The following is an 11,596-nucleotide window of genomic DNA, read 5'->3' as shown; positions in this document are numbered from 1 at the left end:
TAATATGTTTTGGCAAAGGTTTCTCCTGTTGTAATTATTTTTTTGTATAATAATGTACTATGAAAGTTGGTGTGTTGTTTCGACCTTAATATTGACAATTTCTGCCAGAAGTTTGTCATCAATTTATCATCCAGTGGTGTTTTTTGAGCTATTTGGGCAGCTTCCCAGGGCGGCATTGAAAAGTGGTGGCTCGCAGAGAATTAGAAAATGAAATATATTTTATCTTGTTCACTGATTAATGTTTCCTGCTTTCTTTTGGGGTTGGCAGCATCATGTTGTGGGGTTGTTTTGCAACAGAAGGAACTGGTATGCTTTGTAAAATAAATAGCACCATGAGAAAAGACCCTTATATCCAAATATTGAAGCAACAAGTAAAAACATCCACCAGGAAGTTCCAGATGGACAATAACCCTAAACACAAAGCCACAGCGGTTAGGAAATTAATGTTTACTTATGATTTTGAAGACATTCATTACATACTATTTCTGTCATTTAGCGAATAGAAATAATTTTGTTCATTCCAACTGACCTAAAACAGAAGTTTGGTCTTATTAAAGTGAGGCAAAAAGGTGTTTTTTACTTTTTATTCGGTGATTGTAACCCTCTGTAACCAACAATATATTTTATTTACAGTTGAATTTGTTTAATTTACGCACCTTTTCCCATATACACGTTTATATTAATAAAAGTGTCCTTCCCACATTTTATAACTTTCTTTTTTACAGCTCAGAACGTTTAAATCACACGGGGAAAAAATTGAAACGAACACCTTCGTTTACGACCTTTGCGACCATCGGAATACGGCAGTGAGAAGAAGATGGCGGAGGTAACAAATGAAGCAGAGCTACTCAAGGAGAAGGCAAATAAGTTCTTCAAAGGTAAATCACAGGACCTGTCAAGTCCGGGATTTATTACAGGAGTTTCCCACCGACTACCACGTTACAATTGTTAATTTTTCTGCTCTAATTTTACGTCATTTCCCCTCAATCGCAGCCGGGTTCAGATGTTACGCAAAGCTAACGCTCACTTTAAACTCCATTCATTCGAACAGCGGTTAGCCGTTAGCTCCGTAGCTGTCAGCGTGTTCTGGCGAAACACGCCGCAACCGGGTCAGATTTAGAACCTGAAGGGAAGTGATGCTCACCTCGGACTTGGGATTTAGAGCAGTTGCGTGAATGGAGGCAGTGTTGCGGGGTTTAGCTGCGTATACAGGGAGACAAAAAGGTAAAACTGCTAGAATGTTCTGGTTGCGTGTTTATAAAGCGGGGAATTGCCGAGCCATTCTAACTTCTTGTCAGTAATCTCTCTTGTCAATGAAGCATTGTTATTTTCTTAAAATGTAAGCTTTAATTAGGCTAACTTGTCATTAATACACTGTAGTAGAGAAAATACCAGTTTGGACATTGCTTCTAAGTTATAGATTTCTGATTTCCTGATTATCAAAGTTGGTTTTTGCTCTTTAACTTGCTTATAAAGTGGCTTCTTTAACCAACAAAACAAGTCAAAGTCCTACACTTAATCCTTGAACTGCTGACACTTTTCTGCAACTTTACTTAAAAACATAGTTGGGTAATAATTAGTGACATTTACCTGAGTAAAATAGTACTAATCTTAGTAGGTTTACTACCTTGTAGTTTTACTTTTACTTCAGTAACATTGTATCGCTACTCTTACTCTAGTAAAATTTCTAAACACTTTACCCACTGTGAGTAACTTCTCTGAATGAAAAACAAATATGTTTGAACCAGACAAAAGCATACAATTAATATTAAAATTTATGCTATTTTCTATCTGCTCAGCCATTTGAAAGTCAATAAGACACAGTTTATATATTGTCATAAAATTACTTTATCCTGTTATAACACACACATATATATAAAATCTACTAGAGAATATGGTTTCATAAGTGTTATGAAAAAGAAAAATTATTTCATTTGGGATAGTACATTGCACATGACCTTCTTAAGTTATGAGTTGCCTTTTTTTTTTGCCAAAATACTTGAGCATTTTATTAGAGGAATACTTTTTACTTGGGTAAAAAATCTATGTGCTATGTTTACTGCTGCTTTCTACGAGTTCATATCAGGATTCAGAGCAGTAATTCTTCATGTTTAAAGTCTTTCATTGGACTTTGGACTGATTATAATTCCTGATCACCAGCTTGAGTGTTTTTGTTTTTAACTTAATCAACCTCCAGAGTAACTTTAACTCAAAAGACACATAAAACACACATAAAAACTCTGTTCAGTGGGTAGAAAATCCAGAAGTTTTACTCAAGTAAAAGTAAAAAGTAGAACGCTGTAAAAATACTCCTACAAGTACATTTAAAAAAAAAAAAAGTTATTCAAGTTAATGCAGTTGAGTAAATGTAGCTAGTTATTAACCCAACTCTGCAATTATTGCATTGCAAACAATCTTTTGTTGTTTGAATATTGCACACACTGATATTGCATTGATGACATATTGGTTATATATTCCTTGAAAACAACCCACTACTACATCCACATCAGACTTTTAAGAGATCCCATCACAATTTCATTCCGTTTTGATGTTTTGAAGCTAATATTGGCGCCCTGTGTTTACCATGAACTACATTTTTTTCTCTCTCATTGTTTATCAAACCAACATTATGATTCCTGTTTTTCCCAGAAAAAGACTATGAAAATGCTATCAAGTATTACTCAGAGGCCCTGGAGCTCAATCCATCCAACGCCATCTACTACAGCAACCGCAGCTTGGCGTACCTGCGTACGGAGTGCTATGGCTACGCCCTGGCAGACGCTACGAAGGCCCTGGAGGTAGACAAGAACTACATAAAGGGATATTACCGCCGCGCCACCTCCAACATGGCGCTGGGCAAATTCAAAGCTGCACTTAAGGACTACGAAACGGTAAGAAACTAAACATTATTATTATGTTAGGGTTGTACCTAAAGTTATCCCTGAAGTTATTGCGAGAAATGATAATATTGTTGTTTTGAGACCATTTCGATAATGTAATGGAATAATGCAAGAACGCATTCTCAAATATCAGTAAATGTTATCTTCTAATGAACATTCAACACTGGAACTGGAAGACATTTAAAATATCCAAAATAAAGAAACAGAACAGCAAATAAAATGAATTATGAAGTCAAAGTTGCCTTTCAACAAAAGGGATAAACACTGAAGACTTTTGTCCTCCAGTTTTTGGCAGAAAAAGAGAAAAGCAGTTAATCATGCAAATTGAAATTATTGAACTTGTTTTATTTATCATTCAATTTAATTGATTTATTCCAGCAGGGCTAAGGTTTGTACACAATTTATCACGATAACAGATTTCGACGGACAAAATATTATTGTTTCAATAAACAATAATATTGTTGCTTTGAGGCCATTTTCAAGTAATATCAAGGTAATAATGCCCTAATGTTTTTGTAGTTCAATAAACTTTAAATTCTAGCAAACATTTAACACTGGAACTGCAAGACGTTTTAAATATTGAAAATAAATAAACAAAACATCTGAAAAAACAAAATTAGTTGAGACAAAAACAGGTTGAAGACTTTATCATTGGGTTTTTGTACAGAAAGAAAAAAAAATTTTTGAATTTGTTTTAATTTATCTTGCCATTAATTGATTTATTGCTTATTGTGACAAATATATCTTTAAATCTATAGGATATTTATTTTTACTCACTATAAGGATCTTATTAGGTTTTCAGTGACAGTTTAGGGTTTTCTGTAATAGATTGAAACAAGTTTTATCACCTGACATGTAGGTGATAAAACTATTAACTGACATGTATTAACGTCAGTTAATTTATTGTTTATAACATCTATTGTTAAAGAAAGTACATAATACACATATTAAGACTGGTCAGACATCTAATTACCTGAATTATAGACCAAAAATAAAAGATTATACTTGTATTAAACACTAATTTTATACAAAGAAGACCTCAGTAAATAGAAGATGAATTTTTTTAACACTAATTTTATTTATTAAACCAAAAACTTGACAAACCAATGTGAGAAAAATGAAATCTAAATCGATTAGGTTATAATTGCCATCAGATGTTTTTTTATGGTTTTTAATAACAGTTTTACTGTGGAGGAATTTTGACCCACTCTGCTTCGCAAAGTTATTCTGATTCAGCCACATTGAACAGCCTGTTTGTGGCCACACCACAGAATCTCTATCGGATGTAAATCCAGACTTTGACTGCACCACTCCCAAAGCTTTATACCTTTGAGCCCCTCAGTGCTGGGCTTGTTGCTTCATGAGTTTATGGTTGACAATCCTGAACGCCAATGCACAGCTTCAGTTATTACAGCTAGACTCAGACCTGAACTTTCAGAGACACATAGAGACAGTTACAAAGTCAGCCTTCTGTTGCCTGAAGAAGACTTTTAGGATTAAAGGAGTGAGATCTAGAAAAACTCATCCGTGCGTTTCTGAAGTCTCTACACTGGCTCCCTGCAGCTCAGAGAATAGACTTTTAAAAGAATACTGTTGCTAGTAAATAAATAACTGAGCGGCTTAACACCACAATACATTAAAGATCTGCTGTTGCTGTATAAACTTTCCAGGCCTCTCAGGTCTTCTGTTTGTGCTCTGCATCCAGAACCAGAACCAAACATGGAGAAGCAGCATTCAGCTTCAATGCACCACAAATCTGGAGCAAACTCCCAGAAAACTGCAAAACAGCCAAAACACTGAGCTCCTTTAAATCCAGACTGAAAAGCCACCTGGTTAGAGTTGCTTCTGAACCATAATAAATAAAAGATTTACCAACTTATTCAATGTGTATGGATGATTTTGATGACGGCACTCGTCAAAATGTAATAATTGTCACAATTGTTGAATGTTTTGCTTTTATGATCTAAATTAACTGTGACTGAAATTGCGATCAATGAGAGAAATCCAAAACTGCGCGTTGAGGGGAGATGAGAATTTAATGGAATTGCATATGAAGGCAACCGCCAACCTAAAGCAAGTTAATAATGGAAAATGATAAATATCTGATAGAATTTCCTTGTTTTAATGACAGGTAGTCAAGGTTCGACCGAATGACAAGGATGCAAAAATGAAGTACCAAGAATGCAACAAGATTGTAAAGCAGAAGGCGTTCGAGAGAGCCATCGCAAGTGATGAGAAAAAGAAATCAGTCGTTGACTCTCTGGACATAGAAAGCATGAGTAAGTTTTCTGTCCGCGAAAGGTGAAATGGATTCAGCATTTAAAATGACGAACAAGTCAGTCAAAGCTGATTTTACTCCTGCAGCCATCGAGGACGACTATGTAGGGCCCAAACTCGAAGACGGGAAGGTGACGTTGCAGTTCATGAAAGACATGATGGATTGGTTCAAAGATCAGAAGAAGCTGCATAGAAAATGTGCTTATCAGGTAAACGCACTCGTTCACTGATACCAAACAGATTTAACTCCTCCCACTCACCTTCACTGTATTCCTACAGATTTTAGTACAAGTAAAGGACGTTCTGTCAAAGCTACCAAGTCTGGTTGAAATCACAATAAAAGAGGTAAGAACAGGTTGATTTAACTTCACAGGGAACATAGAGGATTAGGGCCACTAAAAAATTAACTTTAATCTCAGATTTTTTCTCAGATTTCTGATTTTAATCTCAAAATGTGGGCATTAACTTCAGATTTCTGTTTTTTTTTCCTTCAGAATTTGAACTTTAATCCCATAGTTTATCTTGAGTTTATTCAAGTTTATTCTGATTTTAATCTCAGAATTCTGACTTTTTTCTCAGATTTCTGAATTTAATCTGACTTTAATCTCAGAATTTGGGCATTAACTTCAGATTTCTGGGTTTTTTTTTTTCTCTTCAGAATTTGAACTTTAATCCCATAGTTCTGACACTAATCTCATCATCTTGAGTTTATTCACATAATTCTGACTTTAATCTCAGAATTTGAACATGTTTTTATCAGAATTTAGACTTTTTTTTAAAAAATCTGATTTTAATCTCAGAATAAGTGAGAATTCCAGGTTTGAAGTCACAATTTTGAGAAGAAAGTAACAGTTCTGAGATTGAAGACATAATTCTGAGAAAAAGGTCAGACTTCTTTTTTTATTGTGACCCTAATCCTCCTGTGTTATTTGGTGTCTACATATTTTGCTTTTCCACCAACAGACAGACAAACTAACGATTTGTGGGGACACCCACGGTCAGTACTACGACCTCCTCAACATCTTTGAGTTGAATGGTTTACCCTCAGAGGCCAACCCTTATGTATCCTTTCCTTTTTTTAAAAACACAAACGCATCATGTTTTCTATTCATACCCTGCAGTCTTTTTTTCCTGGTTTGATCTATTTTTTGGTTGAAAATGCGTCAGGAGCCTCAGAAGTTGTGCGTCACTGACCTTAACCACAGCTTCCAGCTCTTCAATGGCGACTTTGTGGACCGAGGCTCCTTCTCCGTTGAGGTCATTCTCACCCTGTTTGGCTTCAAGCTGCTCTACCCAGACCACTTCCACTTGCTCCGAGGTGACAGCAGCTGTAGTAACAACTCAACAGCTTTAATGGCTACGTACAATATTCAAGTGTTTGTTAAACTTTTTCAGGCTAAGAACCGCTTAACCCATTTAGCAAGCACTCACAGACCACCTAACTTGAAATTGCAATAACACAGCATGTTAATATGTACAACCTGAAATGAAAATATTTGTCTTTTAACTCGCTTATTGTTGTTTTCTTTATTCATTAATGCTCTGACTGGCCACAGCAAAGCAATGAACACGTTCATTTGGGGCATTTTGTGTTGTTTACAGATTCTGAAAGTGTGGATCCTAAAAACATTAACAGCATTTTAGGGCTATTTGTAATTTAGAAGCACAGTAAAAGAAACATAAAATAATCCACCCATTTGTATCAGTTGTATTTATCCATCGTAATTAATTAACTTAATTTAAGTATTTTAGTTAATAAAAATAACAACAGCTGTTGAAGTGTGAGCAGAGCAAGCAGTTCTCACCAGCTGAGACTGGAACCGTTCACGACATAGAGCCGTTGAAAAGAATCGAGTCTTGTGAACGACTCAATACTCTCAGTAGGTCTGACTCGGCTTCCTCTGATATAAATAGTCCGGACGTTGTTTTCTTTCCTCTGGTATGTTCAATATTTCTTTAGAGTCACCCGGTTTTAAGCCACGTATCCATTATTATTTTTAGCTAAGCTAACTTGTAGCGTCGCACTTTGAGCTCACGTCCCGGCAATTAAACGGTCGTTTGCATGCAGTACCCTCCGGGCCGCTAGGGGGAGCAGGGTTCTCACAGTTTGAGAAAGGCTGGTTTAAGGTGAGAACAGGAAATAAACCGATGTGTGCACCTGCAGGGAACCACGAGACGGACAACATGAACCAGATGTACGGGTTTGAAGGCGAGGTCAAAGCCAAATACACAGCCCAGATGTTCCAGCTGTTCAGTGAGGTCTTCCAGTGGCTTCCTCTTGCTCAGTGCATCAACAACAAAGTACTGGTAGGAAGTCATAAATGTTTCAGTTTCACTGGATTATCATTATTATCATTCAGTTTGATTTAGGCTTATTTTATGTTTTAATTAAGTGTGTCTGAGATTCAGAGTGCTTTTTGGTGTTAAGTTGTTTAAATCAATCTCCTATTTTGAAATTAATTCAGAATTCTTTAACAGTAGTTTAATAGAGCACCTTTTAAACAGTGTTCATGTGAAAACATCGTCAGCTTTTATGTCCCAATATATTAATAAAAAAACCCTAATAACTGCTATTGTTTTGATCATGTTGCTCTGTGTCTCAGGTCATGCATGGAGGACTTTTCAGCGAAGACGGTGTCACATTGGAGGATCTCAGGAAGATTGATAGGAACAGACAGCCGCCAGACTCGGGTACGGCCAAACTCCAACATTCATTACAAAAGGTCTAAAACAAAATACCTCAGGAAGTTATTTACAAAGGCGTATCATTGTAGATAGAACAGGAAAGAAGTAAAAAAAAAAATTTCTTGCATATGTTCTACTTTTCAAACTCAGAAATTTCCAATTTCTTTCTAAAAGGTTTCTGTGATGAATCTAAAAATGTCTGTTTCTTCTTGCAACTTTTTGACTTTTGAAACTTAAGTCATTTTTGAGATTGATCTAAAATTTTCTGAGCTTTTTCTCCCAAATTTTTTGATTGTTCAGACTCAGAAATTTTCAAGAATTTTTTCTAGAAAATTTCTGAGATCAATCTCAAAATCCTTTGGCAGAAATTAACTCCTCCTTTTTTTTTTCTTTTTTTTTCTGTCTACGGCTGCCCTAACACACTGTCATAATTATCATGCCTTCTGCTCTCCTTTCACCAGGTCCGATGTGCGACCTTCTGTGGTCCGATCCACAGCCTCAGGTGAGTTTGTCTCCGTTGCTTAACATGGACCCTTCCCTTCTCTCCTGTTCTCGAGTTATTATTTTGTCCTCTGTGTCTGGAGCAGAACGGTCGGTCGATCAGCAAGCGAGGGGTGAGCTGTCAGTTTGGTCCCGATGTGACGCAGCACTTCCTGGAGCAGAACAAGTTGGACTACATCGTACGAAGTCATGAGGTCAAAGCTGAGGGTTACGAGGTCACTCACTTAGGGAAGTGCATCACCGTGTTCTCAGCACCCAACTACTGGTACGTTATGAAACATTTAGTCTTTCATACTGGACATGCAGCTGGATGCAGACTCTAGTCTTTACTTGGAAAAACCTTTGATTTAGGGAAAAAAATAATTAGCTTATGATTAATTGTCCAATCGATAAGCCAATAACGTCGAGTTGCACCTTTTTTTTTTAGTGTTGTATTTTGGCCGCCATCCAGCAGAGGGCGCCGCTGGTCATCCTGAAACGGAGCAGTTGATTCAGGAATTAAAGATGGCGGCAGGGCCTTATTAGAAAGGGGAAAAAAACGGTCCAAACAGAGTCCGATGTGGGATTTAAAATGTACTTAATGTACTGTTTTGAAATATAAACATTCGACAAACTCCTTGAGTTAAAATTTGCGTTAATAGCGCTCATTCAACCGAGCTGCGTGACGGAGTAACGTCAAGTTCTCAACCCAAAACTACTGATTTGCTACGACGGTGAAAATACGACGACAGAAAAGCGGAGGACATGATATTTGAGAAAGTGAGAAAAGCTTTATAACACAAACAAATCCTAGAAATAATGTATAGAAAATTAGCAAAATTCTTTTTAATAAGTGCAAACCTGCAGAACACCTCTTAAGGTTTGAATCTAGAATAATTTACACAACCTTTTCAAACCTCACTTCTTTATTTGTTTATTTAAGTATTAGTTTAGTTTACTGTTGAGGTGGTAAAAAACATTTTTAGCCGTTTTGACTTGAGGTGTGACATAAAGTTTGGCCAAACACTGCAATAAACACTGCTGCTTGCTTCATTCGTCTGTTTCCCTTCTTTCCAACAGTGATCAGATGGGAAACAAAGGAGCATACATCCACCTCAGGGGATCAGACCTCAAACCTGAATTTCACCAGTTCACTGCTGTGGTCAGTATATTCTCTGACTTTTATGTCTTCTACAACACAATCATCAATTCCTCTTGTTAGAGCTTTCCCCAGGATTTACCTTTCTGACTCTCTGCCTCCACAGCCTCATCCGAATGTCAAGCCGATGGCGTACGCCAACACGCTAATGCAGCTGGGGATGATGTAGAGGCCGCGCGGCGCTGACCTGCAGTCGCTCCCTTCCCTCCCAGCTCAGCCGCTCCGGGGCTTGGTCATGTCGTCGTTCCTGCTTAGTCTGAGGGGTTTCTCTCCCACACAAACGTCAGCTAGTTGTTGCGCAGAAACCGAGGCGTAGTTCTGGTGGGAAGAGAGCGACCTTAGACGAGCCCAGTCCAGATTTCCTTTTTATTCCTTCACGTTGTTTTGTTTTTTTCCTGGAGAATTTCCGTTGTCCATTTGCCTGCTTCATGCGTGCCATTACTGAGTTACGAAACCAACACTGCAAAAACACAGAATATTACCAAGTATTTTTGTCTAGTTTCTACCGAAAATATCTTGTTACAGTTGAATTAAGACTAAACTAACTTACAAAATTATCTATTGAGTAAGATATAGAAGCTTGTTTTAAGTAAATAATTCCTTAATTTAGATCAAAAGCACTAATTCCATGGCAGATAATTTCACTTTTATCACGGTAAAAATTTATTATTATAAGTAAATTTATCTGAAAGTGGAACTAGTATTTTTCATTGATGTAAAGGAATTATTTTTCCTAAATAATTCCTTTACATCTTGCTGAAATGTTACTTGTAAATTAGTTTTCTTATTTCTAGTGTACTAAGACATTTGCATTAGAGTAGATGAAAAAGACTTGGTAAGATTTAGCATTTTTGCAGTAAAACTCCTGATTCGCTCAGCAGATGGCTCGAATTAGCTGGTTTGTACCAAAGATACGTAATGAAAATGATTGTTCAGTTTTAGCGAGAGGAACTTGTGACTCTGGATATTAGGCTCTCAGCGTTGGCCTGCATTCACAGTTAAGCAGTTTGTAAAACGGTTTACGGAGCCGCATGTCTGTCAGTGTTTCTCACACCAACTTACAGTATGTTCGACTTTATTTCAAGAATACAAAATCGAACTCTTTGTGATCTAAAAAAAACCACTCTGGGTACACTTTTAAAGGTGCTGTTTGCCATTAGTGATGTATTTTGCTGGTACCGTTTATTTTGCACTTCCGCATTGCTTCCTGTTGGGGAAGGTACCGCCGCTTCATGTTTTCATCCTTCGTCGTTGTCGTCCCACCGACAAACAGTCCGCTCATCCAACTATCTAGCTAGCTAGCGAACACTGATGGCAGTCTAGTCTTCAATTCATATTCAGGCTTATTATCCCATGTGTGAATTTCTATATTACACAAAAACATCCAGAATACAATCCTGTCGTGAAACGCACAGCTATACTGTCTAACGGCCCTGAACTTTTTAGATAAATGAATACACTTTAGTGTATGTATATATACTGTATCATTTAAAGATTCTGTGTAATGTTTGGAGAAAATTATTGAATAAAAAAAAAAAAGACAGTCCAGTGATTTTAGAAACAAACTGGTGTCTTTGTTTATAGAATGCTCTTGTTTCCCGTGTTTGAAATGTTTGTAGGGCTGCAGAGTGGAGCAGGTTCAGCAACACCACCAGGAAAACCAGGTACAGTGGATGGATGAAAAAAGATATTTACACACCTTGTTTAAAACATGGTGTTTCCTAATGGCTTGGTGTCGTTTTGACAGGCAGACATTATCAAAGTCTGGCATTACTTTCACTATGAGCTTAAGATGAAACTGTTTGTAAATACTTGGAAAAACATTTAAATCAAAAACAATTTGATTTATTAAAGGGGCAGTTTCATGTAAAATCGACCTTTTTTGAGCTTTAAGTTATGTTATAATGTTATTCCCTTGTCAAAAACATACCTGGAGTGTATCAGGCATATTTGAGAAATCCTTTAACCGCCATGGCAGCTGTGCAAAATGCCTTTGTGGGCCAACTCCGCCTTCAACAAGCAGCTCCTCCCTCCTCAGACTAGCCAGCAGCAACTAGCAAACACCTGGTGGAACTGCATATCAACTGAGCTCATT

General features: G+C 37.1%; 1 protein-coding gene across 2 annotated transcripts; it reads left to right on the top strand.

The window, feature by feature from the left end:
• Positions 1-768: 768 nt before the first annotated feature.
• On the top strand, positions 769-11,089 carry ppp5c (protein phosphatase 5, catalytic subunit). 2 transcript variants are annotated; one of them, XM_044120094.1, is made up of 13 exons: positions 769-878; positions 2,650-2,891; positions 5,032-5,179; positions 5,265-5,386; positions 5,457-5,522; positions 6,141-6,239; positions 6,390-6,495; positions 7,342-7,484; positions 7,781-7,868; positions 8,324-8,364; positions 8,450-8,628; positions 9,423-9,504; positions 9,608-11,089. In XM_044120094.1, the coding sequence occupies exons 1-13, from the start codon at positions 818-820 to the stop codon at positions 9,668-9,670; spliced, it is 1,440 nt and encodes a 479-aa protein (XP_043976029.1). In that variant the 5' UTR covers positions 769-817; the 3' UTR covers positions 9,671-11,089. The 2 variants fall into 2 exon arrangements, with proteins under 2 accessions (XP_043976029.1, XP_043976030.1); XM_044120095.1 differs by lacking the exon at positions 769-878 and adding an exon at positions 974-1,224.
• Positions 11,090-11,596: the final 507 nt, after the last annotated feature.

This window comes from Gambusia affinis, linkage group LG06 (assembly GCF_019740435.1).
Source record: "Gambusia affinis linkage group LG06, SWU_Gaff_1.0, whole genome shotgun sequence".
Lineage (NCBI taxonomy): Eukaryota > Metazoa > Chordata > Actinopteri > Cyprinodontiformes > Poeciliidae > Gambusia > Gambusia affinis.
The sequence above is the reverse complement of the archived record's forward strand: the minus strand, read 5'-3'. Positions and strand labels throughout refer to the sequence as shown.

Bases quoted from the DNA above. Each gene is read 5' to 3' on its own strand.
- ppp5c (XM_044120094.1), top strand. From the start codon at position 818: ATGGCGGAGGTAACAAATGAAGCAGAGCTACTCAAGGAGAAGGCAAAT. The intron at 879-2,649 runs GTAAATCACAGG...TGTTTTTCCCAG, and splicing joins GGCAAATAAGTTCTTCAAAG to AAAAAGACTATGAAAATGCT. The intron at 6,240-6,389 runs GTATCCTTTCCT...CACAGCTTCCAG, and splicing joins CCTCAGAGGCCAACCCTTAT to CTCTTCAATGGCGACTTTGT.